General features: G+C 44.9%; 1 protein-coding gene across 1 annotated transcript in view; it reads right to left on the bottom strand.

Moving 5' to 3' along the window:
• Positions 1-26630, bottom strand: part of GRIN3A (glutamate ionotropic receptor NMDA type subunit 3A) — a 97628-nt gene that overhangs the window by 3101 nt on the left and 67897 nt on the right. Inside the window, 3 exon segments of the mRNA XM_083419541.1 lie at positions 1724-1797; positions 3280-3444; positions 19761-19912. Coding sequence (XP_083275667.1) covers positions 1724-1797; positions 3280-3444; positions 19761-19912 — 391 coding nt within the window.

The raw sequence follows: 26630 nt of genomic DNA, 5'->3' as shown, positions 1-26630 counted from the left end.
AAATGGGCTCCGTGGAAAAGCAGAGGCAGGCACAGTTTGTGTGACTCATGGCATGAGTAACGCCAGGGCACTAAAAACACAGCTGTCAGACTTGATGCAGTGTCGCGATGCCAGCTTGTATACTTAAGCCTTTTAAAGAGCAATGGCACAGTGTGTTCTCCTTCATGGAGAGCACGTGTTGCGGTGGCGGCCGCCAGGACACTCCAAAGTTGGGGGCGGGCTAATTGATTGTTGGCCACTGATGCAATTGGGCTTCCCTTGTTGTTGGGAAGAAGTTAATGTTGCCATTTATTGACTGACAGCCAGAAATACAAAAACTCCTTGCACGAGGCTAGGGCTTCCTCATTTTGCCCGTGCATCGGATTGCCCGCCCCCCCCCCCCATATTTAGGGTTGTTCACTTGACCTTGCTATGCCTGTCATGGGGTCGTCTGCTTTGGGGCAGGGGCCCGGTAGGAATTTTGTCTATCTGGCTGATTGGCTGGGGCCATTTGGTTTTTGCCTACTGTGTGGCAAATCGTCACAACTTGTAAGGTTGCGGTTAGGCATTGGTTTATGGTTTGGTTGGTTGAGGGGCATGGATTGGCTGTGCCTGCCCCTCTAATGCTGCTGCTGCAAGGGATTCCGTTAAAGGAATTGGGGGCTAACTATTGCTTGCCCACCCTGTCAAGGGGGCTCGGGCCACTGCAAGAGCTCTTGGCTGCATTTGGGGAGGGCTGAGGGCAGGTTCCATGCTCCGTCGCTAGCCCCAAGTGTATTCCCCTTTTCTGACTTTCGCAGGTGTGCGGAATGTCAGACTGTCCCCCACGGTGGGGGCAGCTAGTTGAAACTAATGTTTGTATTTTAATAAAGTTGTGGCCAAAATTATGCCCATACCTTAAACAAAAATTTCTGTGTGATGTGTGAGTTACTGGGGTGGCCCTGGGGACCTTGGCATGCAACATGTTGTAAACGGCACATTATTATTATTATTTTTTAAAAAAGGTCAGCGGTAACAATGCTGGAAAAAATAGGTTCACAACTGTGGTGCATTTTTTAAACAAGTCTGAAAAGGCCGAAAATAAATGTATGCCTAATTATAATTTCTGAACAGATCGTACAATGCCTGGCATTGTGATGCTTTCTCCATTCCTCGGTTTGCACATAAGGAAAGGGATTTGAGCACACAGAACAGCTTGGCCTACATCTGCAAACCTGCACTGGGGTGCTGACCTTTTTGGGGGGACGAAAGGGCAAATTCAAAAATTTGCCTTCCGTGAGTGTGCTGCTGCTACAGATGAGGAAGTCGACTGAGGGGTGCAGCTGCCACTGTGAGTTGCTCCCCCTGTTTTTCTAGACGTGGTTGTCTTAATGGGAAGTTTGTGTGCCAAGCACATTGAAAGGAAAAAAAGTGATTACATGTCTGACTGTCATGTCACTGCTGGGTCAGACAGCTATAGTGTGTATATAATAAAATGATGTGAATGGAATTGCTCCCTCATATAAAGTCATACAGCCAAAGGCCATTCTTTATGATTTACGATTCTCTTGGCACAATAATAAAAATGATTTTCAGTTTCTCTTCAGTGTGTGACTCACATTATACACTACAGTTTTCCCAAGTGTTTCTTTTTCCTTTTCCTTAACAAAAGGGGGGGGGGGAGGGGAGGAGTGTTTTGTGTCATGGGAGCCACTATCTACAGATTCATCTGGAAACAAGGGGTTTTAAAAGTCATTCTTCTTACCTCTTTTCAACTCGCTTTGCTTTAGGCTGGTGTTTGTCTTCAATAAATGAACTATTTAGAGCACGGTGCAATCTCTAGGGGAAAAGCAGGGAACAAATTAATCAGTAGCACAATCAGCCTTGCATTTTAGGGTGGAGCGGATAGGAAATATGAACGCTGCATGTAACAGGCTGCGATTTTGTTTGAAGCGAAGTACAGTGGAACCTTGGTTCTCGAACGGCTTAGTTGATGAACAAATCGGCTTCTGAACGCTGAAAACCCAGAAGCAAGTGTTCTGGTTTTCAAATGTTTTTGGGAAGCCAAACGTCCGATGCAGCAGTCTGCTATTGTTTCTAGGACGCCTGCACCAATTGGAAGCCACGCCTTGGTTTTTGAACGTTTCGGGAGTCGAACGGACTTCTGGAACAGAAGAAGTTCGAGAACCAAGGTACCACTGTACTGAGCTGTTTGTGTATGACCCCCACCATTGTGATTCTCAGAGCGATCCCACCCATCCCATTTTCACCGATGCTGCATGGTTTGGGAAGAGACTACAGAAGATAGCTAGAACCTTTCTCATTTAGACAAGATGCTTAGAAAGTTGAAGTAATTTTGATCCTTTCTAGTATTTTAACATTTGTTTGTATGTATGTTTGTTTAATTTGTATACCGCCCTATACCCGCAGGTCTCAATAAAATCACAAAATACATAATAAAAACAAGAACAAGAACAACTCAATAATCCCCCTGCTCCCCAACACATTTCAAAAGGGAACTGGATGTCAATCGGCCGAAGGCCTGGTTAAAGAGGAACGTTTTTGCCTGGTGCCTAAAGGTACATAATGAAGGCACTGGTCAAACCTCCCTGGGGAGAGCATTCCACAAACTGGGAGCCACTGCAGAGAAGGCCCCATTCTTGTGATGCCATTCTCTGGACCCTTATGGAGTAGGCTCATTAAGAGGGGTCTCAGAAGATGATCTTAGGGTCTGGGTAGGTTCATATGTAAAGAGGAGGTTCCTGAGATCATAGAATCATAGAATCATAGAGTTGGAAGAGACCACAAGGGCCATCGAGTCCAACCCCCCTGCCAAGCAGGAAACACCATCAGAGCACTCCTGACATATGGTTGTCAAGCCTCTGCTTAAAGACCTCCAAAGAAGGAGACTCCACCACACTCCTTGGCAGCAAATTCCACTGTCGAACAGCTCTTACTGTCAGGAAGTTCTTCCTAATGTTTAGGTGGAATCTTTTTTCTTGTAGTTTGGATCCATTGCTCCGTGTCCACTTCTCTGGAGCAGCAGAAAACAACCTTTCTCCCTGTGTGTTTTGATACTGTGTTTTGAAGTATGGCTGTGATCCCCCCCCCCCCGATTTTCTTGTTTTGTCTTTTTGTAAACAGCTTTGAGGGTTTTCCCCACTCAGTTAAGTGGTGTTAATTTTTTATGAAATAAAATAAATACAATTAAAAAAATAAAACCTTTGCTTCACTGGATGGAGGATATAGAGAGGTTACCCAAGGCAGTTTTGTGGTGTAATCCATTCAGAACAAAAGTGATTTAATACCAGGAGGACGTACCTGACTTGTATGAAGCCAGTATCTCAGCTTGGATTTCTTTTTGATTCGTGGGATCACCAGCCTGTATACGATGTGCTCTCCAATAGTAGTGAGAATTGACAAGCCAAACCCAATGCATAGCATCACAAAGAGTCCAGAAAAGTGCTTGATGCCCATCTGCAGTGTCTGTTAAGAAAACAAAGGAAGTGAGCGACATTAGAAAAACTAGAATAAGGATATAGTCTGGTTGATTTTCTTCTTGCTGGTTTAGTCCTTGTCTCACCCAGGTCTAATCAGACTCAAGACCCACCTCCAATCTCAACATGCAACAGATCCCCTCTCTTTATCACAGATGCCCATTTTATCCTTCCCACTTCCACTGCGCTTGTGTTCATCCCCAGCATCTGATATAGCATGAGGGGCTTTAGCTAGAGGGAATTCTGTGCTGAAATTAGGGTTGCTACCCGCCCCTGGAAAAATGGGATCACCTCGTTTTTGGACAAGAATGCCCCTTGTCTCATTTGGACTTCAATCGGGATGTCTCCACACCCCGTATTCAAGTGTGGCTAGCCCAAAATGGAGGGTGCATCACTGTTAGTGCAGCTGGCGAGAAGTCTGGCCTGGTTCAAGCATGAGTGATGCTCCTCCTCAGCATCAGCCTGATGGTCTAGTGTGGTACGGGTTGGCTGCTGCTTGGCCACTCTGCCACACCAACCACACCAGCTCAAGTCGTTCATGGGAGCCGGCCATCTAACCCTGGCCTCTGCCCTTCCATGTGGGTCGAGTGGAAGAGCAGGACACCTAGCTCTGAGGGCCTTCTGGTGGTCCCCTCACTGCAGTAAGTGAAGTTACAGGGAACCAGGCAGAGGCACCTCTTGGTAGTCTACACCTGCCCTGTGGAACACCCTCCCATCAGATGTCAAGGGGATAAATAACTTTTAGATGACTTATGAAGGCAGCCCTGTACAGTGATACCTCTGGTTGCGAACGGGATCTGTTCCGGAGCCCTGTTCGCAACATGAACAGAATGCAACCCGCGTCTGCGCATGTGTGGGTCACGATTCACCGTTTCTGACATCATTTTGAGCGCCTGCACATGTGTGAGCGGTGAAACCCAGAAGGAACCTGTTCCATTACTTCCGGGTCGCTGTGGGATGTATCCTGAAAGAACGTAACCTGAACCGAACGTAACAAGAGGTATGACTGTATAGGGAAGTTTTTAATGTTTGGTGTTTTATTATGCTTTTATGTTTGTTGGAAGCCTTCCAGAGTGGCTGGGGCAACCCAGCCAGATTGGCAGGGTACAAATAATAAAAATCCTCATAATCTTTTAAGCTCACTACCTTAGCCACAGGGGAAAAGGTAAATTTACCTTGTTGACCACCTAGTAACCCTGGTTAAGTACCTGACCAATTTGTAGCTATCTCTGGAGACAACCAGGGATCGCAAACAAAATGTATGACATGCGATTAATACCAGCTTGATACCCTTTTGTCCATTAGGACATTCTCCTCAATAAGCCCCCATGAAATACGTAAAACTTTGGTGTTTCTGCTATAATATTCTGTCTCGTGCTAATTAATGAGTGAAGGGTGCTATTGAATGACGCTCTCAAATTTGTCTTGACCAACCCTATGCAATACAAATAGATGGGTTCCTAATGGAGGCATTTCAATGTATGGGTAGTTTTCGGTTAGTAGGTAGGTGTGCATCAGAACAAATATCTTTCTCTGTTCACAAAGGAGATGCCAAAACAAAGCACGAGTGAAACAGACGATAAATATGCTGTGACAGCTCTCTTGAAAGCCTACATTTCAGATGCACATTTAAATAAAAATAGAAGAAGAGGAGGCAAATATAATTACAGCAACAGCAGATTTACAAACTGGCAATTTTCTTAGCTGTATATATCATAGCGCACACACACATTTTGGGCAATCATAGAGCAAAATATGTATACATTTCAATAAAGACAACTGAGCCTTGTGGCACCTTAAAGAACTGACCAAAGGAAAGGAAAGTGGTATCATTCCTTTCCTTGATCTGGACGCTATGCTTCTGTTGATGCAGCCTAGAATAGCATTAGCTGGTTGTTTTTTTTTGCTGCTGTATCACACTGTTAACTCATATCAAACTTCAGGTTTACCAAGACCTCTAGAACTTTTTCACGTGCATCACTAACAAGGCAGGTGTCTCCTGTTCTAAATTTTGGCATTGGATAATTCCTGCCTTAGGGCTTATCCACACACCTGTTTGTCCTGAGACCCCCCCCCCCCGGAAAACCTTTCCTTTAGTGCTGAATCAGAACAAAGGGAGTGGGCTTTCTGTGGATTACCATTTGTTTCGATTTAGCACTTAAAGAACAGGGGAAGGTGGCGGGTCAAAGGCAAACTTGCTTGGATCTGTGTCTAGAAAACACGGGGTGAGCGAAAGACAGCTTGGACCCATGTTTTCTAGGTATGGGGCAAGCAGAAAGTATGGATGACACCTGAATATTTGAAATTCATTTTGTTTGTTAGTCTGCCCCCACCCCCCATAACCAGCTCTGGTAAGTAGTCTAGCCAAATGCTATTGTTATTAAAATGCATAACAAAATGCAATTCAGAGCATGACTGTGATGGAGGGAAAAGGATAAAAGCAACCGCAACAGCAACATCACCACAAGGCCAAAGAATGTGGCTAATACAACAACAACAACAGTAACAATTTTATTATTTGTACTCAGGGTTATCATGCCCAATTTGGCACCAGGACTGAAAGAACAGGTTCTTTCGATGGCACAGATAAGCTTCGCCAAGCTGAAAAAACCAGAATCGATCCAGCTCCAGGGTATGCCAATCTCAATAAAACTTTTTTTTGTTTTGTTTTTGTTTCACCCCCTTTCTTTTCTATATACCGCATTAGCAAAATCTAATCTTGCTCACTGGCTGAAGCAAGCTTTGTAATGAAAATGCGCCACTGCAGAAAAGGTTTCAATATCATTCCCTTCCTATTCAGAACTGATAGCAAAAAAAGTGTGGCATCTGTGCTTGATTAATTAAATAACGAGCTTAATGATTCCATTTCCTTAATGGAGGGGAGGAGGGCCTGCTCAATTTCAATGAGCTGAGGCCAAATCAAAGTGAAGGTGGAATTCAAAGTGAAATATCTGAGTAGACCGGACACCTGAGGGGGTTTGGTTTTTCTTGCAAGGATTCCACTTTGAAAGTATTCCCTTTAAATGGGACCTTTGTAAAACTGGGACGGCTTCTCCAAATCAGGGACGTCTCTGGAAAATAGGGACACTTGGACACTTGGACACTTGGAGGGTCTGAATGTACAGAGTTATGTGATTTAGAGGAAAGCGTCCAAACAGATCCTACAGAGGTGCAAAAGATGTCCTCTTCCATGCCTGAGTTGGGAAGAAGAGGAAGACGAAAAATGCCAAGGAAGGCTTGGAGTTCAGGCAGAGTTCAGCAAGACACTTTGTGATAGAAATGGGAAGTAGGGCCAGCTGAGGAGTTGCCAACAGTAGACATTTTGGCCTAGACATTTGCAAATTGCTTTGCAAAAATGTGTCTGTTAGGAGAAAACCAGGGCAAAATGCTGGTGAATTTTCAGGGTGTGTATGTGTGTGAATCTGTGGGATGTTACACATAGAAAGCAGTCAAGTACAACATTCCTAGAGTGGACATTAAAGGGGATGTTTGCTCCAGCCAGTCAGAACTTCCTATGTCCTCCTGAGCTGGGACAAACTTCCTCTGCATGTGACTAGAGGGGGGCGTGACCTTGCCTGCTCAGGTAACAAAAAGGCAAGGCACACTTCCTTCTTTTGGACTTCTTTTGGACTCTCTTTTCCATCTTGCTTTTGTCATGTGAGCAGCAGTGACTGCCTGTCTGCAGTCACTGGGACTAACTCCCATATGGGGTAGTTCCATGTGTATATACTTTGTAACCTAAGTCTGCCTTCAGGGATCCATCTGTGAACTGAATGTGTGAGTAAACTTCTTTTATAATACTTTGCACAAGATTGTGTCGTGTCTATTCTTTTTAAGGGGGAGAAAAGGGAATCCTATACTGGAAGCTTAAACAAGCTTGCAACAAGTTAACTGTTGTGCGTTTAAAGGGGAATATTAAAACTCTGCTAAGTTATAGAACTTGCTGGTGCAAGTTAGGAAGGATATTATAAAACAATATATCCTCTCCAGCCTCCTTGAACATTCCAACAGAATCATAGACTGGTGTGAAAATGTAGAGAACTAATTAGGAAAAATGAGAAAGCGAGAGAAACTGAAATTGTTAGATTTGCCCATCCCTACCACAAATGTTGTGCAAAAAAAGCAGGGTGAAGGCACAACAAACAGGTCCCCTAGCCACAACCCCTGTGTTGTGGGAGGCATTTAGATGTTCCCTGGCCTATGCTCTGCCCACAAGACTGTCATTTCCTAATAAAACTTAAATTGATCAAGCAGCTAACACATGATTAGATGAAGCAGGCAAACAGCTCTGCCCAAGGAAAACAGCACCTTTCCCCCACAGAACAAGTTCAACTGTTTGGTTAAAAAAAAAAATGTATGGGAAAGCAAAATCTAGAAATCAATTCACAGAATATTTCATCTGGGAATAAAGTGAAAATGCATTGTGTGTCTAAAAATGGGTTATAAGACCGCAGAGGTAGCAGTGAAAGCACAAAGATGGATATTTTGCCGTTTAAAAGGGTCATCACAATCAATATTTCACTTACAGATATGAGCAGGGTTGTGCCATTATTCTTTGCTGACACGTCCTTGTAGACCAGCCAAAAAATTCATTTAAAGAAGAAGAAGAAGAAAGACGCAAGGGGGAAACTGTATGGAACCTTGCACTGGTTATTACAAATATCCAGGTTCCCATTGTAGCATGTAGCAAGGGAGAATATATTCTTTGCCAATTCCTTCAGCCCAGAGAGATTTGCAGTGGAGCCAGCAGAAATGCAGAGAATAGGCTGAGGGGATTGTTATGAGGCTTAGGCGGCAGTCCTGTGCCCACTTACCTGGGCATAAGCCTCACTGAAATCAATGGGATTTACATCCAAGTAGACATGTATAAGGGACGTGGGTAGCACTGTGGGTTAAACCACAGAGCCTAGGACTTGCCGATCAGAAGGCCGGCAATTCGAATCCCCATGACGGGGTGAGCTCCCGTTGCTCGGTCCCTGCTCCTGCCAACCTAGCAGTTCGAAAGCATGTCAAAGTGCAAGTAGATAAATAGGTACCGCTCCGGCGGGAAGGTAAACGGCGTTTCAGTGCGCTGCTCTGGTTCACCAGAAGTGGCTTAGTCATGCTAGCCACATGACCTGGAAGCTGTAAGCCAGCTCCCTCGGCCAATAAAGCGAGATGAGCGCCGCAACCCAAGAGTCGGCCATGACTGGACCTTTACCTTTAGACATGTATAAGGTTGCTCAGTTAGCTTTCAAAAAGGTGCCTGACCTTTTGCCTATTCATATGAATGTCTGATATGTGTTAATGCAGGAGAGAAAAGAGAAGAGTGGAATTTGTAATGAAAACGAACATTCTGGCCTACCTTGAATGTTGACATTTGTATTACTCACCGGCTTTAACAGTGCAATCCTAGACATGTTTACTTAGAAGTAAGCCCCACTGAGTTCAGTGGGACCTACCCACAGGTAAGGGGGTACAGGATTGCAACCTAAGCAACTTGTGAGAAAATACCCATATTCTTCTCTCTATCTCTCCCCCCCCCCCATTTTTTGATAATCATAGAAGTTTAGGGAAGCTTTTAATGTTTGATGCATTACTGTATTTTAATATTTTGTTAGAAGCCGCCCAGAGTGGCTAGGGAAGCCCAGCCAGATGGGCGGGGTATAAATAAATTATTATTATTATTATTATTATTATTATTATTATTATTATTATTATTATTTATTGTAGAGTTGGAAGGGACCCACAAGGGTCATCTAGCCCAACCCTCTGCAATGCAGGAATAATGTAACACTGTTCTTTACATGCAGCTTATAAGGCTGCATATGAGTTCACGAAGACGCTACTGTGAAAGGTGTAATAGGATGGTGGTTAGTCTATATGCTATATTTGACATGGATATGATTTTATATCTGGAGATACGGGATTCTGTAGAAAACAGGCTATGGAAGTTGTCAGACCAGTCTAACGCTTAAGGTTCTTGCCAGGCCTGTTAAGCACCTCTTTGCATGACGAAAGGATACAGGCGCTGGGTTGCCACAGAGAAGACTAACTGGAGATGATTCCAGGAGGCAGGCTAAAGCGAGCAGCGATTCAGCTAGACTGGTAAAGAAAAAGCGTTTTATATGTGTTGTATATGCAATATGGCACTGCGACACCAGGAGGCGCTGTGGAGTCCCGTCTTTCCCAACTGGATTTCCCTGTGTGAGTTTACAATGAGTTTAATTGAAACACTTCATTGATGTGTCAAGATCCAGCCCAGGTCTGTTCTCTCACCCCTGACCAGAGGTGAGGTCCATGGTGAGTGCAAGAGAACAACTCTTTGGGACCACTCTTGTCTGGGAAGACACATAGAGGCTTGTCTATGCTGAATCTAAAGCTATGGTGGCCCCTCTGCCTAGTTTAGATTTGTGCCTTTCTGTATGCTTTTCTCCGTATTTCTGTATTCTTTTGCTTTTCAGTTAACAAAAGCTGCACCATGATCAGCAGGCGAGAAGAGCACTTAACCCCCGCCCCATTAACAGTTCAGGTATGCATACCAGTGTAAAGGGGGTGCTTGTGCAGATTCAATTAGGCTGACCAGTGCCATCTGGAAGATGATTTAAGAAGACACCTTGATATGATAAGGGGATAACTCCAAATATGGGATGTCCAGTTGAAAAGCTAGGTAAAGAGACACGAGCTGTTCACGTGTTGCTGTAACCCATAATATTGCAGAAATGATAGGGCACGAGGGCTTCATGCATTCAGAATACTATACAGATGCCTTGCTTTTTTGTATTTGCTGCCCAGCTTTTGGAATTATCCACTGGGGCCACCTTTGTTCTGACTGCAGTAAGCAATAAAGCTGATCTTTCCACGACGCTGCTGTCTTTATTTTGGCTAAAGAGGACCAGCCTCTTTCCAGACCCCCTTTGTCGGCTTTGCCCATAGAAACCTAGTGGGGAGACCAAGATCCACTGGAGTGTTAATGCTGTGAGCCCTTCCATCTTATACTAACCTAAATACAGTAGTACCTCGGGTTAAGAACTAAATTCGTTCTGGAGGTCCGTTCTTAACCTGAAACTGTTCTTAACCTGAGGTACCACTTTAGCTAATGGGGCCTCCTGCTGCCACTGCACCGCTGGCGCATGATTTCTGTTCTGATCCTGAAGCAAAGTTCTTAACCCAGGGTACTATTTCTGGGTTAGCGGAGTCTGTAACCTGAAGCATTTGTAACCTGAAGCGTCTGTAACCCGAGGTACCACTGTAATCACAAACAAAAACACCAGCAACAGTTTAAAAGGCAATAGATTGTTTAATTAGCCAATATTTCTAGGTTATCTTTAAAATATGTCATATTAAGAGTAGAACCATACATCACCAAGGCACCACCGTCTCTAGTGACCTTTCTTGTAAGGAAATCAAACCTGAGGTATGCACTGGAATGCTTGAAATCTCTCATCATGTGGAGCAGGCTTCCTCGGCCATCCAGATGTTTTTGGCCTCCAACTCCCATGATCCCTAGCTAGCAGTACCAGTGGTCAGGGATGATTGGAACTGTAGTCTCAAAACATCTGGAGGGCCGAGTTTAAGGAAGTCTAGCCTGGAGACTGGGGAGCATATAACAAAGGTAAACAAGCCAATCCTAACATTTCCATAAAAGGATTTACTGCTGAGACTAGACAACACATTTACCATATGATCATCTCTCTCTCTCTCTCTCTCTCTCTCTCTCACACACACACACACATACACATATCTATCTATCTATCTATCATCTATCTATCTATCTATCTATCTATCTGAATAGTATTGCAGATTCAAGTGGTAACAAGAATAGCACTATCACACAAGTGTGTGTGTTGTGTAACTGTGACTCTTCCATCTTATTTCCTCCTTTGCTAGGCCTCTGGGAACTGGACATGCACACACAGCTTTCGCTTGGCAAGTGTAAAGACGGATGCAGCCTTGAGCTCGACAGATAAACTCAATATCCTCCTTTAGCCTGCACAGATATCTCAGATGTAAGCGACGGTTATCTAATCTGCAGAAGGATTTTTCAGCTAGGGCTATCTTCTGCCTTAACAGTTCACATCTCCTCTAGTATAAACTTAACATTTTGTTGTTGTTACATAGAATTACAGAATCGTTGAATTGTAGTGTTGCAAGGAACCATGAGGACCATCTAGTCTACCCCCTGCAATGCAGGAATATTTCACCCAACGTGAGGCTCAAACCCACAACCCTGAGATTAAGAGACTCATGCTCTATCGACTCAACAAGGCTGGGAGAATATTTGAAGCCACTTCACCTTTTGTTCCAGGGCCCATGTTCAATGGCCAAGATCTTCTGTTCTAAAAGGCTCATCACTTAGCAGGAGCGAGAGAAGCTTCTGCTTGAAACAATGGACAGCCTTGGCCAGTATATAATTCTAGGCTAAATGGATCAATGGTGTAACTCAGTAGAAACTCCCAAAACAGCTAATTTTTTGATGAGCCAATATATTGTGTTGGTACTTTATAAACAGTAGAAGAAAAAACACCATTCATGCTAGTTCAGTTTACATTGGTACCTCGGGTTACATACGCTTCAGGTTACATATGCTTCAGGTTACACACTCCGCTAACCTAGAAATAGTGCTTCAGGTTAAGAACTTTGCTTCAGGATGAGAACAGAAATCGTGCTCTCGCGGCGCGGCGGCAGCAGGAGGCCCCATTAGCTAAAGTGGTGCTTCAGGTTAAGAACAGTTTCAGGTTAAGTATGGACCTCTGGAACAAATTAAGTACTTAACCCGAGGTACCACTGTATTCTCTTTCTGCTGCCCATGCAGAAGGACAAGATTTCACGTCTGAGATTAGAAAAAAAGTTGTCCAGATAGTTTCCAACTGATGCTTTGTAATTGAAGAGCTCAGCGGGGAGGTGTTTATTGTCAGGATCCTGACTGGGGAGGGGAGGGGAGGGTGAAGCCTCCCCCACCCCCGGTGTGTTGCTGCCCTGATGAAAATTGGTATTAAGTTTTTTTAAAACCCTGATATAGTTGTTAACAAAGCATTTAGCAGCACATGTAGTTTGATGCTCTATGGCAGAGGTGTCTAATCTGTGGTCCTCAAGGACTTGTTGGGACTACAACTCCCATCATCCCTGATTTTTAACCAGGCTGGCTGGAACTCCAGCATCATCTTGGAGCCACCTCTGCTGTACAGACCAAAAGGATGCTGAAATCTTCCAGAATCAAAGATCACAATTCATGTAATTATGGTTACATTTAAAAAATGCATAGAGGGCTGCAAAGCATGATTCCTAAGCAAACAAGCAAGCAAGCAAGCAAAATGCATGCAATCCTTTACTTAAATTTAGAAACACAAAGATTGCTTTTCAGCATTCCTAATAGGCAATTTTGTGCAATGCCTCAAAGGCTCAACTAGATGTCTCTCTTCCAGTACGGATTAACTTCAGCTTTTGAGTGTCATCACACATTTACTCCATTGTGGTTTAACTTTTAATTCAATAGGAGGCTTCTAAATAAATGCCATTACATTTTTTTTTTTCACTGCAGGAGTTGCCAAGAAGTGTTGTCTCTCTCTCTCCCCCCCCCATTTAAACAACAACAACAACTTGACAGACTTTTCTTTCTGACCTATTAGCTCCTTACTGGGGGGGGGGGGGAGGAAGAAGAAGGAAGTTATATCCTTTTTGCATTTCGCAGGCCAGCTTTTTCCTGGCAAAGGTACTGTTTCCTCTGTAAGTACCTTGATGCTAATGGACGGCAATTGCCTGTTGTTCCTTTTAATACAATTTCATCCAAGTGGACAATATTCCAGAATATGTAAAGGACCAAGAGGTCAGAGATTATAGAGTTTGCTGGGAGCAGGCGTGCTGCCTTGAAAACTGGCATCCCCCCAATAACATTTTATTTTGGATGACACTGTTGTTTGAGAATGTGGAGTGCATCTCACTTTCAAGAAACATCTCGAGATCAGCAGGTTGTGGGCATTAACTTGCTCTGCTTAAAGCCTACTGATTTCTACACGGCTGCTGCCATGAGTGCTGGAGGGAAGACCGCTCACTGCTGCAAGGCCCATTTCTACCCGGCCTAGGGGGCAGGGCCCACACTCACCCTGAACAGCTAAAAGAGGCTCCTGGGAGGCCACTCGGACATTGCCGGAGCAACTCTTGGGTTGGGGCAACTGGCTAAAATGCTTAAAACAGTTCTAAATTTGGTTCCTCTGTTTCATTTTTGTTGGGTTGGTGTTGGTTAAATGTTTAGTTGTGGTTGGTGGTTACTTTAATTTGGGTATAAATGTAAATTGTTTATTATAATTATTGTTATTGATTTATTGGTTTGTTTGTTGCTTGTGTAGGATATCTTGTTTCTTAATGTTTGATGTTTTGTTGTGTTTTATATGTTGTAAGCCAGCCAGAGTTGCTGGGGAAACCCAGCTAGATGGGCAGGATATAAAATAATAATAATAATAATAATAATAATAATAATAATAATAATAATAATAATAATAATAATAATATAGCCCCATCTATTTTTCTGTGCTCTACAACATCCAGAGCTGGGGAACCACTGGCTCTCTAAATGTTGTTGGGCTCCAACTCCCATATACTCCAGCTAGCATAACTGCTAGTCAGGGATGTATTGGGGCATGGGCTAAGTGCCCATTCAACACGCCAGCGGAGTGTGCCAATGGAACAGAAAAACACCATACAGTTCCAGGTAGGGTCAGTCCCTTTACTGATAATATAATGCAGCTTCACAGCTTATAGGTTGCATGCAGTTGTAGTATACAGACCTTCCAACATTATGCAGGCTGGATCTAGACACATCCAAAAAATGTTTCAGAAAAACATATTGTAAACCTCATCATGGGAAATCACATTGCTGAAAGACGGAACATCACACGCCATCTGGTGTCATGGCGTTATAACGCATTTAAAATGTGTTTTCTTTTTCCACAGTCTCATTGCAGTGTTCCAAGACAGACTAGGCTCTGGCCAAGGCAGTGGTAGAGCATATGCCCGCACTGGCCAGGGCAGGCACACTCCCGAGGGGTGCGGGGCACAGAGGGTGCCCTCCCAAGCGCGGGATAGCTACTCGGGTGTACGGAGCAGTGCACATGCCCTGCAGCCAGGGGTGGAGCGAGCCACGGATGGCGTACATTTGGCACACAGCCCGCCTGCAACTCCCAAGCTTCCCCCAGCTGTCAAAACAAAGGGGGAAGGGGGGAATGCTGCTGGCAAAGTGGTGCAATTCCTCCCTTCCCCTGATGACTCGGGGTAGGCTTGGGAGTCGTGGGCAGGCGGTGTTTCCAAATGTCACCCCCCCTCAGCGAAAGCACCCAGGGCGGACCGCTCCCCTCGCCCCTTCCTCTGCCCCTGGGCCAAGGTCAAGGGTCAAGAGCAAATTTGCTTCAAACACAAGTGTATTTATACTTTAGATTGTGCTGACTCGCTCTCAGATGCTTGCTTAACCAATTGCTGCTGCAGGACAAACACACTCGAAAATTTACCAAAACACTCAACCCTTTCTTGTCCTTTCTCTCTGCATGCCTCAACCCATATACTGTATTTTTCGCTCTATAAGACGCACCAGACCACAAGACGCACCTAGTTTTTGGAGGAGGAAAACAAGAAAAAAATATTCTGAATCTCAGAAGCCAGAACAGCAAGAGGGATCGCTGTACAGTGAAAGCAGCAATCCCTCTTGCTGTTCTGGCTTCTGGGATAGCTGCGCAGCCTGCATTTGCTCCATAAGACGCACACACATTTCCCCTTACTTTTTAGGAGGGAAAAAGTGAGTCTTATAGAGCAAAAAATATGGTACATGAAACAGATGATGGGAGTTGGAGTGCAGCACCCTCTGCGGGGCCACAGGTTCCCCTCTCTTGCAACATACAATCCAGTTTTGCAAGTTCACAAGCTGCGTATCTCTCAGCCTTAGAGATGAATCCTGAAGTTCCCTTCCCTTTTAAGGTGCCATTCCATCAAAAGGCAGCAGCGATTGTTCTCATGGTTCTCGCCACACATCACCATAATCCCCAAACTGTAAAATTGCTATGTTTGTATTAGCAGAGGGCGTTATTTTCCAGGTTTTTTTCACCCCTTCTCTTTCACCCCACTGTCCCTTGCATTAACAGCGCTGGTTACAGTGATTTGTCCTACTTTTCGCCATGCTGAAGCACAATTATTCACTTTAGCATATGGCTTTGGATTAATGGAAGCAGCTACATTTTGCCATGGTAACTAATATGGCTGTAGCTCAGCAGCAGAGTGCACAGACGGCAAGCAAGAGGTCTCATGTTCAACGTGACATCTCCAAGTAGGTCTGGAAAGGCTCCAGCCAAAACTCAAGAGAGCCACCGCCACTCAGCATTGCCAATGAGCTGACTTTGCACAGGCCTGATGACTATTGGGCTGTGATAACGCAGAGGTGGGATTTTCCACTGCATTATGGAACTCATTCCCTGAAATACGAGAGGCCCCAGCTTTTGAAGACAGAAGAAGTGCCTATTCACCTAGACCAGTGTTTCCCAAACTTGAGTCTCCAGCTGTTTTTGGACTACAGTTCCCATTATCCCTGACTACTGGTCCTGATAGCTAGGGATGATGGGAGTTGCAGTCCAAAAACAGCTAGAGAGACCCAAGTTTGGGAAACACTGACCTAGAAATTTCTAAGGTTTCTCATCTTGAATTGCCTGTTTTCAATTGCTCTACAGTGGTACCTCGGGTTAAGAACTTAATTCGTTCTGGAGGTCTGTTCTTAACTTGAAACTGTTCTTAACCTGAAGCACCACTTTAGCTAATGGGGCCTCCCGCTGCCACTGCACTGCCATTGCGCAATTTTTGTTCTCATCCTGAAGCAAAGTTCTTAACCTGAGGTACAATTTCTGGGTTAGCGGAGTCTGTAACCTGAAGCTTCTGTAACCCGAGGCACCACTGTATTGTCTTAATGCTGCTACTTTAATGTGCATCTTAATAGTGGATGCTTATATTTCAACGTTTGCACAACTTCTTATACTTTGTCGACCATGTGGCTGCTTTGCTTACACAAACCCCACAGCAGCGTGGGTTCGCAGCCACTGAAAAGTGTCACCCAGACCACTGTGTGGCTGCATGCTGAAAGGAATCAGTAGAGTAAATCTTTGGCATTTGACTGGCTTACATTGGTCCTCTGTATTCATCCTGCTGCAGCTTCCAAAACCACCTGGGTGTGTCAGGGATTGGCTGGATGAGGAGGAGTGGTGGAAGCTGCCCGACCCAGAGCCCCCTCAGGGAAAGCACAGAGGGAGAGAATTTGGATCCTGGCTCCTGGTGGTGAGAAACTGGCCACACCCCAGAGGAGGGGAGGAGCTGGGAGGTAATGGAGGCTGAAAGCTTGAAGGATGACAAAGAGGAAACAGGTAGGTGCCCCAGTACAGGACAGGGACAGGAATCAGACTTGGCAGCTCCACCACAGAGCCACCTGGACAGATTCTGTGCTGACAGCCTGCAAGTCCCTGCTCCCCACCCCGCTCCCAGAACAACAACAACAACAAGAAGAGTTTGGATTTGATATCCCACCTTTCACTCCCTTTAAGGAGTCTCAAAGCGGCTAACATTCTCCTTTCCCTTCCTCCCCCACAACAAACACTCTGTGAGGTGAGTGGGGCTGAGAGACTTCAAAGAAGTGTGACTGGCCCAAGGTCACCCAGCAGCTGCATGTGGAGGAGCGGAGACGCGAACCCGGTTCCCCAGATTACGAGACTACCGCTCTTAACCACTAGACCACACTGGCTCCCAAGGCGTCTATTGCATGTTACTGAGCAGAGAGCCAGGCAGAAACAAAGAGGGTCCCTTGGGGCTCACCATCGACAGAGGGAGGGACCTGACACAGAGGGCTAAGGAGTGAAGGGGGAGCTACAAGCCAGTCCAGGCAACTGCTTCATTAAGACAGGAGCAACCCTTAGAAGTCTCCCCGTGTTCTCTGTTCTGCTTCCTTTATAAATAAACTAACTCTAAGTTAGCTGGTGTTTCACTGACTTTCTCTGATCTGCAAATGACTTGTTCTCCTTGTCGACTCCATGACAATGTGTCAATTCACTGTACATCATACAGTGGTACCTCGGTTTAAGAACAGCCCTGTTTATGAACTATTCTGTTTACAAACTCCGCAAAACCGGAAGTAGTGTCCTGGTTTGCAAACTTTACCTCGGTCTAAGAACGGAAGCCAAATGTGGAAGGGCACCGGCGGCAGAAGGCCTCATTAGGGAAAGTGTGCCTTGGTTTAAGAACGGTTTCGGTTTACAAACGGACTTCCGGAACGGTTTAAGTTTGTAAACCGAGGTACAGCTGTTTTAGCATTTTACCAAAGTCCTGCTCAGAGGCTTGTCATATTATTTCTCTCTCCACCAGTTCTAATAGTCATTGTTATTCAGACCTCCAAACACAAATACAAAGAACAGGAGCCCACCTACACGAACAGCTACCTCTATTCACTCTGTTTTGCTTCCTTGACACCTTTTTAAAACCCCCCTGTAATTTCTGTATTTTTGTTTGGTTTTATTCTTTAATTCTCAAGAAGCACACATGGTTTGCTTTTCGCCCAGGGCAGCGAGAGCAATTGCTGCCCATTTCTGGTCATTACTTAGAGGGAGCCACCATTGAACCTTGGTGTATCGAGATTTGGGATTTAGCAATACTGGAAAAGCTGATTCAAGAAGGCCTGATTGCTTAAGGGGCAAATTCAACATGACAAGGTTTCACAATACATGGTTTCCTTTTATTGAATTTCCAACAGGACACAAGGAGTTCAGAAAAAGTTCCTTTGCAGTACACCTTTCTGTGGAATGAACATGTATTGTTGCTCTGGTGGATACCTTGACAGGTTAACAGAACATCTATACGAGAAACATTTGGCCTGGGGTAAAAAAAGCCAGGAGAAATATAATTATTAGATGGTTGCTTCTCTCCCCACTTTACTTTGTATTATTTTATTTCCTTCTAAGGAATAGGAAAATATTTTTTTAAAAGAAAGAAACACAACACATGATCACATTGCAGCCGCCTTTGCATGCTACTCCCACACACTTCTTGGAATAACTCTGCAAACAGCACTCTTTATATCAACCAGAGGCTTAGGAAGCCACTCAGAAGCCTGGGGCGGTGCGCCCAGGGGTGGGGCGAGCCGCCCATAGGGGTGAGGTGCACTGTGGGGTCTCTGGAGTCTGCCTGCCTCCTCCTACTCAGCTGCCCTACAGCTGGGGGGGAGGCAGTGGGCGGACCGTTTGGGCAGCGTGGAACCTGCACATGTCCAAGTCCCTGCATCTCTGTCGGGATTCACAGAATGCTGTGTGAGATAGTAAGTCTGCAGGGTTGAGTTTGCTAGCTGATGCAACTGGCTGATGCAATCAGCCTGGAATACTTTCTATGGAAGTGCTGGGTCAGAATGAATCAGCAGTAATGTGCTGACAGTTGATTGGCTGTCATCGGTTTAAAAGGGAAACCTGTCCAGCAGTAAAGGTGTGGTGTAGAGGAGTGTGGTCAGAGAGAGAGAGTTAGAGGTCTTCCTATTTGCCTTAAGGTGCAGCCAGGTACTCTGTTTGACTATATGAACTGCTCATGTATTATAGCCTGTAGATATTTGTATATATAAGGTACCCCCCCTGCCCGTACAGGCCAGTCTTGACAGACTCTAGGGTTGTGTGCCCATCTCACTCAAGAGGCCGGGGGCCAGCGCTGTCCGAAGACACTTCCGGGTCAGGTGGCCAGCGTGACATCGCTGCTCTGGCGAGCCAGAGCCGCACACAGAAACGCCGTTTACCTTCCCGCTAGTAAGCGGTCCCTATTTATCTACTTGCACCCGGGAGTGCTTTCGAACTGCTAGGTTGGCAGGCGCTGGGACCGAACAACGGGAGCGCACCCCGCCGCGGGGATTCGAACCGCCGACCTTTCGATCGGCTTTTACCCACAGCGCCACCCGCGTCCCTATTTGTATATATAGCTCACAATAAATACACTGCACTGAAGAACCTGGAACTCTGAGCATTGCTGCTAAAGCGCCACGGAGAATTCTCAACAGTCTCTCCCAGGAGAGACGTGTGGCTCGGGCGCGTTGCAGGCCCCGCGGTGAGTGCCGTCTGGCATTTTGTCACCCCCTTCAGTGGTGACACCTGGGGCGGACTGCACCCACCACACACCCCTTTCTCCATCCCTGACACCAACACCAATAATCTTTTAATCCCCCCCCCCCCCGCTGCACGCCATGTACTGAGTATGTGTGCGTACATGTAAGTAAGCATCTGAGCCTAGAGAAAAACGAGGCTGCTGTCGGTTGGGTAACTACAAAACGTCTCTTACCTCTGTCACAGCAAAGCTTCTTTTCCCACACGGTACAACTTTGTACCACTTGTCATGCAGGACATCCATGAAGCCATGGGACTTATACTGGCTTATCAGTTCAGAAATATTTGAGGTTAGTGGAGAGTTTGGAGGAAGGCCAATACCATACCCTATGGAAAGACAAAATGCAGTGCAATTAGAGAGGCACAAACGTGGAAGACATCTCACGAGGTCACCCTGTCCATTGTTTTGCCATGATGACCAAAATAATAATACCCACATTTTCCTGAGTACTCTTCAGCTTGCTTACGTATTCCATGAACAGTGGATGTTGCCAGCTGGATGTCCAAACTGAATTAGGACTAATCCAATTTAAAATTCAGTGTCTATCCAAGGGTCTCCTGAGAACAATTGATTGGCTGCACAGCTGAATGTGGGTTGCTGTTTTTCTTATAACGAAGCAAAGGTTCCTCTCCCTCCCCCAGATCATTAATTAAGGCTTTATTTGTCTATTAGTATCTTCATTTTGGCAATAAAAGTCCAATAACAGATGCTGGTTAGCCAATCATCATACCTTCAAAATGTCAACAAATTTGCTTCTCCCACTTTCTCACACCAGCTGTGGGGGGAGGGGGGAAAGCATAACTTATTTGTCCTTCCTGATCCACTCCAAACAGATAATATGCAAGGGATATTAACCCTAACGCTAACCTACCCTGTAGAATGAAGGTAAAGTACCCCGCCCCCCGTGTTCCACGGAATAAAGTGTTCAATATAAATGTTAACAAATATATGCATATGTATTTACTCAGTTCCCTGGGAAGCCATAATAATAATAATAATAATAATAATAATAATAATAATAATAATTTATTATTTATACTCCACCCATCTGGCAGGTTTCCCCAGCCACTCTGGGTGGCTTCCAATAAAACACTAAAATACAATAACCTATTAAACATTAAAAGCTTCCCTAAACATGTTGTGCTTGGGATATAGTTTCCTGACTGGCAAACAATCAACAAAATTCTATACCTCCCCCATCGTGGACCCCCAGTTTTAAACACACTGTAATTCTATTATGTGAAATAGGTCACTTGAAGATGAAATGTCTCCACTATTGTATGAAGGATTTCCACCCTCATTTGCTTTGTTCAATTTTGTTGTTCCTTGTCAACTGGCCAAAATCAAGGATCTCTCTGTGAGCCACAAGAATAAGTGATAGCTATTGGCAAATGTGGAGGCTTTTCAAGGTCACATAAGTAATAATGAGGTAACCCAAACGGGGAGCTCATCAGAACCGCAAGATTGAAGCTATTTCCACCAGAGCAGTCACAATCTCCTCTAGTACTACTTCAGATTGTGTTGTGATTTGCAGACAATACATCTGTTATTGTGCACAAATGTGAATGTGTGTGTGCATGCATGTACACCCACACACCATGTGGATTCTTTGTCCCCCATCTCCCCCGTGTATTCACATAAGTTCATTTGTCTCTTCATCTACTGACTCTTCATCTACTGACAAGCTGGATACAGACAAGGAAAAATGCTGTCATAATGACTGATGGGGGTGTTTGCAGAGGGTTCGTATAATGCAGGGGTGGCCAACTCCCAAGAGACTGCGATCTACTCAGAGAGTTAAAAACTGACAGTGATCAACCCCATTTTTGGGGGTTCAGGTGAAAATTGTTGAGCTTCTTTTTTTTTTTTTTTAGGAAGGAAAGCCCTGTTTGGGGGGTTCAGGTTAACATTGTTGAGCTTTTTTTAGAGGAGTCCAGATTGTTGAGCTTCTTTGGGGGGAGCCAGTGATCTGCCTCTGATCTACAACAGATGTCCAGTGATCTACCGGTAGATCACGATCTACCTGTTGGACGTGCCTGGTATAAGGCATAGCAAACCTCTGGTTCCTTTGCATCTAGAGACATTTTGAACCTCGGATCCCAGTCAGCATGGGTTGGGTTCCCCCCACTCCATCACAGCCCCAAAGTGTAGCACTTTACTTTCCCCTCAGATGGAAATGATAACTGTTCACAAATCTTGGAACAGAGGCAACGGCTTGGAATGGAAGCTTGACCAGCTCCTTCTCTCATCAGAAACCAACCATTGTGAATCATGGTTGCTTCCATCCTCTCAGCCCCAATGTGGATTCTATTCCTTGGTCACACTAAAGTGTGACAGAGTGCTGGGAACTACTGCAATGCACTCTATGTGGGACTACCTTTGAAGGTGACCCGGAAACTACAACTAATCCAGAATGCGGCAGCTAGACTAGTGACTGGGAGTGGCCAGCAAGACCACCTAACACCAGTCCTGAAAGACCTACATTGGCCCCCAGTACATTTCCAGGCACAATTCAAAGTGTGGGTGCTGACCTTTAAAGCCCTAAACAGCCTCGGCCCAGTATACCTTGTTGTAAACAAAAATCTGCCCTTTTTTCCTTTATGGGGTATCCAAGAGCCCATATAGAGTCCTTACGTAGGTTCCCTATTGGTAGGAGAAAATAACAGAGGCCAACCAGAGAATACTGAGAAGCAAAGCAGCTAGTAAGCCTGATCTTTATTGATCTGTTGCAACAGGGTCCTCACTCACCACATGCCGGAGGGAGGAGGAAGCCAGAACAATGGTGCGCAAGGCAAAGGAGCGTCTCCACTCCTATCGTTCAGCCTGGACACTGAGGTCCAGCTCTGAGGGCCTTCTGCCGGTTCCCTCACTGTGAGAAGTGAGGTTATAGGGAACCAGGCAGAGGGCCTTCTTGGAAGTGGCCCCCGCCCTGTGGAATGCCCTCCCATCAGATGTGAAGGAAATAAGCAACTATCTGACTTTTAGAAGACAGCTGAAGGCAGCCTTGTTTAGGGAAGTTTTAAATATCTGGTGTTTTATTGTATTTTTAATATTTTGTTGGAAGCCGCCCAGAGTGGCTGGGGTATAAATAAATTATTATTATTATTATTATTATTATTATTATTATTATTAGAAAGTGGGCAGAATATTGGAAACTATTTCTAGTCAGGTGTAGATCTCTTTGCATGTATGTATGTGGAGGGGGATGTTTGTGGTTTGCATTGTCATAAACTGGATGTACAATAACTATGCTACATTGCTTCCCACTAACTATGCACTGTGAGTCCTGCATTCAAATGCCAACTCATAGCTTCAAAGATCCTTTGTATGAAGGGGTGAGGGTAGGGAAATTGGGCTGGCTGGGGTCAATGAGAGTTGCAGCCCAAAACAATGCAGGGTATCAGGTTGATGAAGGGTGGTACTGATAGGCATAGGGGTATGTTTATGTGCGTGTCTGGTAAGAAATAATAAAAAAAGTACATGTATTTTGCGTGCCACAGTTAGTTCACTGTTGCAACACCTCTAAGTGCACAGAGAGAAGCAGCAGGTTCAGACTAGTAAAACAGAAGAAGCAAAAAGCTTTTATGCCTATTAAGTGGGTGAATTCACAAACAACTCTGCAAGTTGCCAGCGGGAGATTGCTAATTGCTTGTATAATCACCCTTTTTAGCACATGCAAATTCATGACTATTTGCGGCAGAAGAGTAGCCCACAAAGCCATGAGCACAAAGCCAAGAAGCAGCGGGAGGTCGGCAGCCCCACTGCCATGTTATACAACTAGGAAATTAGGCGACGTTGTAGTGTGTGTGTGTATATATATATTTATATATATATGGGTATATACACATGAAACTATATTTAGCTGGTTGAGCTGGCCTGCTCTAGGGGCTTGCCCGTTCTAATCAGCTAAACACACATAGGCGGGAGGGGAAAGTCAGGCTACTGAAAGTTTAAAGTCCAGTTCTAGAGAGAGGCAGGCAGGAAACTCTAAGAAGGCTCAGAGAAAGAGAACGGCATGTTCAGGACTTGTGCACTTGGATTTGGCAACTACAGAAGCACCAGGGGAGTGAAACAACGGCCTGGATTGCATCTCTTTGTCACACTACAGCATGACCAGAAGAAGAAGAGAAGAAGAGTTTGGATTTGATATCCCGCTTTATCACTACCCTAAGGAGTCTCAAAGCAGCTAACAATCTCCTTTCCCTTCCTCCCCCACAACAAACACCCTGTGAGGTGAGTGGGGCTGAGAGCCTTCAAAGAAGTGTGAGTAGCCCAAGGTCACCCAGCAGCTGCATGTGGAGGAGCGGAGACGTGAACCCAGCTCACCAGATTACGAGTCTACCGCTCTTAACCACTACACCACACTGGCTCCCTGACCAAAAACCTGAATGCCGGGCAGATCTACTGTTGATTCGAGAGCTGCATTAACATTCTATGAGCTGTCCTGCAGGCTAACGGTACACACATTCTCTGAGTGTTGATCCTTATGTCACCAAAACACCACAATCAACAGACAAGAGGAAGGTACCAGCAGAGTGCATGGGTGAGGAATCCCAAGGTTGGCAAAAAGCAAAACCCTTGGGGTTTTTTTTTTTTGGGGGGGGGGACCCCTTAGGTAGGAAATTGCAGAAGAGCTAAATGAGGACATGCTCCATGGCCACAAAACACTGGATAGTTCAAATACATAGACCCTCCAAGTGTCCCTATTTTCCAGGGACAGTCGTGGATTTTACAGAAGCCACCCTAGTTTCTGATTAGACCCCAGAATGTCCCACTTTTCCTTAGGAGGTCCTTATTTTCATCGGAGAAATTTTGGAGGGTGTCGAGTTATGCAACCCCTGAGCCAAGGAGATATACAACCTTTTGAAGGCAGCCCTGTATAGTATAGTTTTATGTTTTATTATATTTTTGTATATATTGGAAGCCACTGGGTTGGGGCATCCCAGCCAGAAAATAATAATAATAATAATAATAATAATAATAATAATAATAATAATAATAATAGCAGCAACGTCCCTCTTTTCATTAGAGAAATGTTGGAGGGTATGTAACATTTCTGCTTTTATCTGTGAAAAAATGGAAGGTAAGTTAGTGGTGCTGAGAGCTTGTGACTGCTGCATGCAAGCCATGAATCTAAAGGACATTTAAAACACACCCCAAGGATTCTTTGAGTTATCAAATGTGCGGTGTGTTTGCAGCCAAGGGCTGGGGGACCTTTGACTCTGCAGATGCCATCGATCTACAGCTCCTCTCATCCCTGACCACTGGCCATGCTGAATACAGCTGATAACAGTTCCCCAGCCCTGGCTTAAGCCTTGCAATATGAGCTTTCAAGGGATTCGGTAATCTGAGACAGCAGCTACCATGTCATTATTCATCCACAGCAACGGAGAGTTTAAAATGGCTTTTCAAACTGTCAGGTTGGACCGCAGCACTGCCAAAGTCTTTAAAATGGCAGTGCTCAAGTTACAGATAGAACCACTCGACTTCTCTTGGCTTCATTTAGCACATCAAGTGGCAGAAAGTGTGCTTGGTCCAGCACCGAGGTCGGTGGGTGTGGAGTTTGATAGATTGCTGCAGAAAGTGGGGGACAGGAAGTGGTGAAAGGGCATCAATCACGTCCAGCTTGGATCATTCCTCCCAGAAGAGTGAAGAAGCCCAAAGTCTAACGGCTCCTATTATGGTCCATGGTGGTTATGTAACTGTTGCTGGTCCTTCAAGCCGTTCTTTTGAGTTTCCTTTATGTCAGCCTCAAGGGAGCACAGCGGTGGGAGAGGCAGAGGAAGAAAATGAGCTACTTAACTCAAACCACCCATTTGGTTGAAAAGTCAATACGTCTGTTTGGAAGAGGTATCAGGGGAACCCAATTTAGGGTGCAGTTGTGCACCATCAGCACCAGTGAAACCAGGACTCTGAGTCGTGAACCACTGGAACTTTAGTGTGCGCCTTCAGTTGCAATCCTGTACCACACACACATTTACTTGGAGTAAATCCAATTGAACTCACCAAGACTTCTGAGTAGACATGTGTAGGATTGAGCTGTTTTGTCATTTAATGCCCAAACAGACAAACCCCAAAAACCTGATTATAAAAGAAGTGAGATGTACTGGAAATGATGGAAGTGATTGATGTTGTGACAAATATCAGTGACGGTTATAGATGGCAGGCAGCCTGAAATAATCCCAGAGAGGAAAACATACAGCAGCAGCACAGTCTCAAGTCTAATCAGAAGTAATCCCCGTTAAGTTCAATGGAACTTACTCCCAGGTAAGTGAGTTCAGGATTTCAGCCAAGACGGCTTTGGCTTGCATCCAATGTTAGCACAGATCCACCAAAATCCAATGTAGCACAGATCCACTGAGATTAAACAATATTTTTTAAATTTGATCCATTCAGTTCAATGGGTCCACTCTGAGTATACAGCCCTTTGATTCCAGAGGCTGAATTGATGACTCCTTACACAGCCCCAAGACTTACTGCTTTTCATGCTACATCCTGGGCTGTCGCTTATTTATTTGCATTTAAAACTTTAAATGGTTGCTATTCTTGTACTGTTTTCAATACTGAAATGCTTTGAATTTTATTATTGTAAGTCGTCTGGTGGGCTTGTGTAAAAGAGAGAGAATCATAGAATTGTAGAGTTGGAAGGGACCATGAGGATCATCTAGTCCAACCCCTTGCAATGCAGAAATATTTTGCCCAATGTGGGGATCAAACCCTCAACCGTGGGATTAAGAGTCTCATGCTCTCCTGACTGTCAGGCTTTGGGGAATTGGCTTCCTCCCCCATGGCCATAAATGAGCCAATCAACAAAAGGGAATTCTTACAAGTTTGTTTCTTTAATAAACACAGCGAAGGACAAAAGAAAGCATCTAACCAGAATGGAGGTGCTCCTAATTAAGGTCTCTCCCCTCACCATCCCTATTAATCCACATTGCTCCCACATTTTGTAATTTGAGCTTGTACCCTCTGTGCTTCCTGTTCTGACACTTTCTGAGCTCTCCGGGACTTTGGAGAAGGGGGTGGATATACTATCCAGAGACT

This window comes from Podarcis tiliguerta, assembly GCF_965153285.1.
Source record: "Podarcis tiliguerta genome assembly, chromosome: 17".
Classification (NCBI taxonomy): domain Eukaryota; kingdom Metazoa; phylum Chordata; class Lepidosauria; order Squamata; family Lacertidae; genus Podarcis; species Podarcis tiliguerta.
The sequence above is the reverse complement of the archived record's forward strand: the minus strand, read 5'-3'. Positions and strand labels throughout refer to the sequence as shown.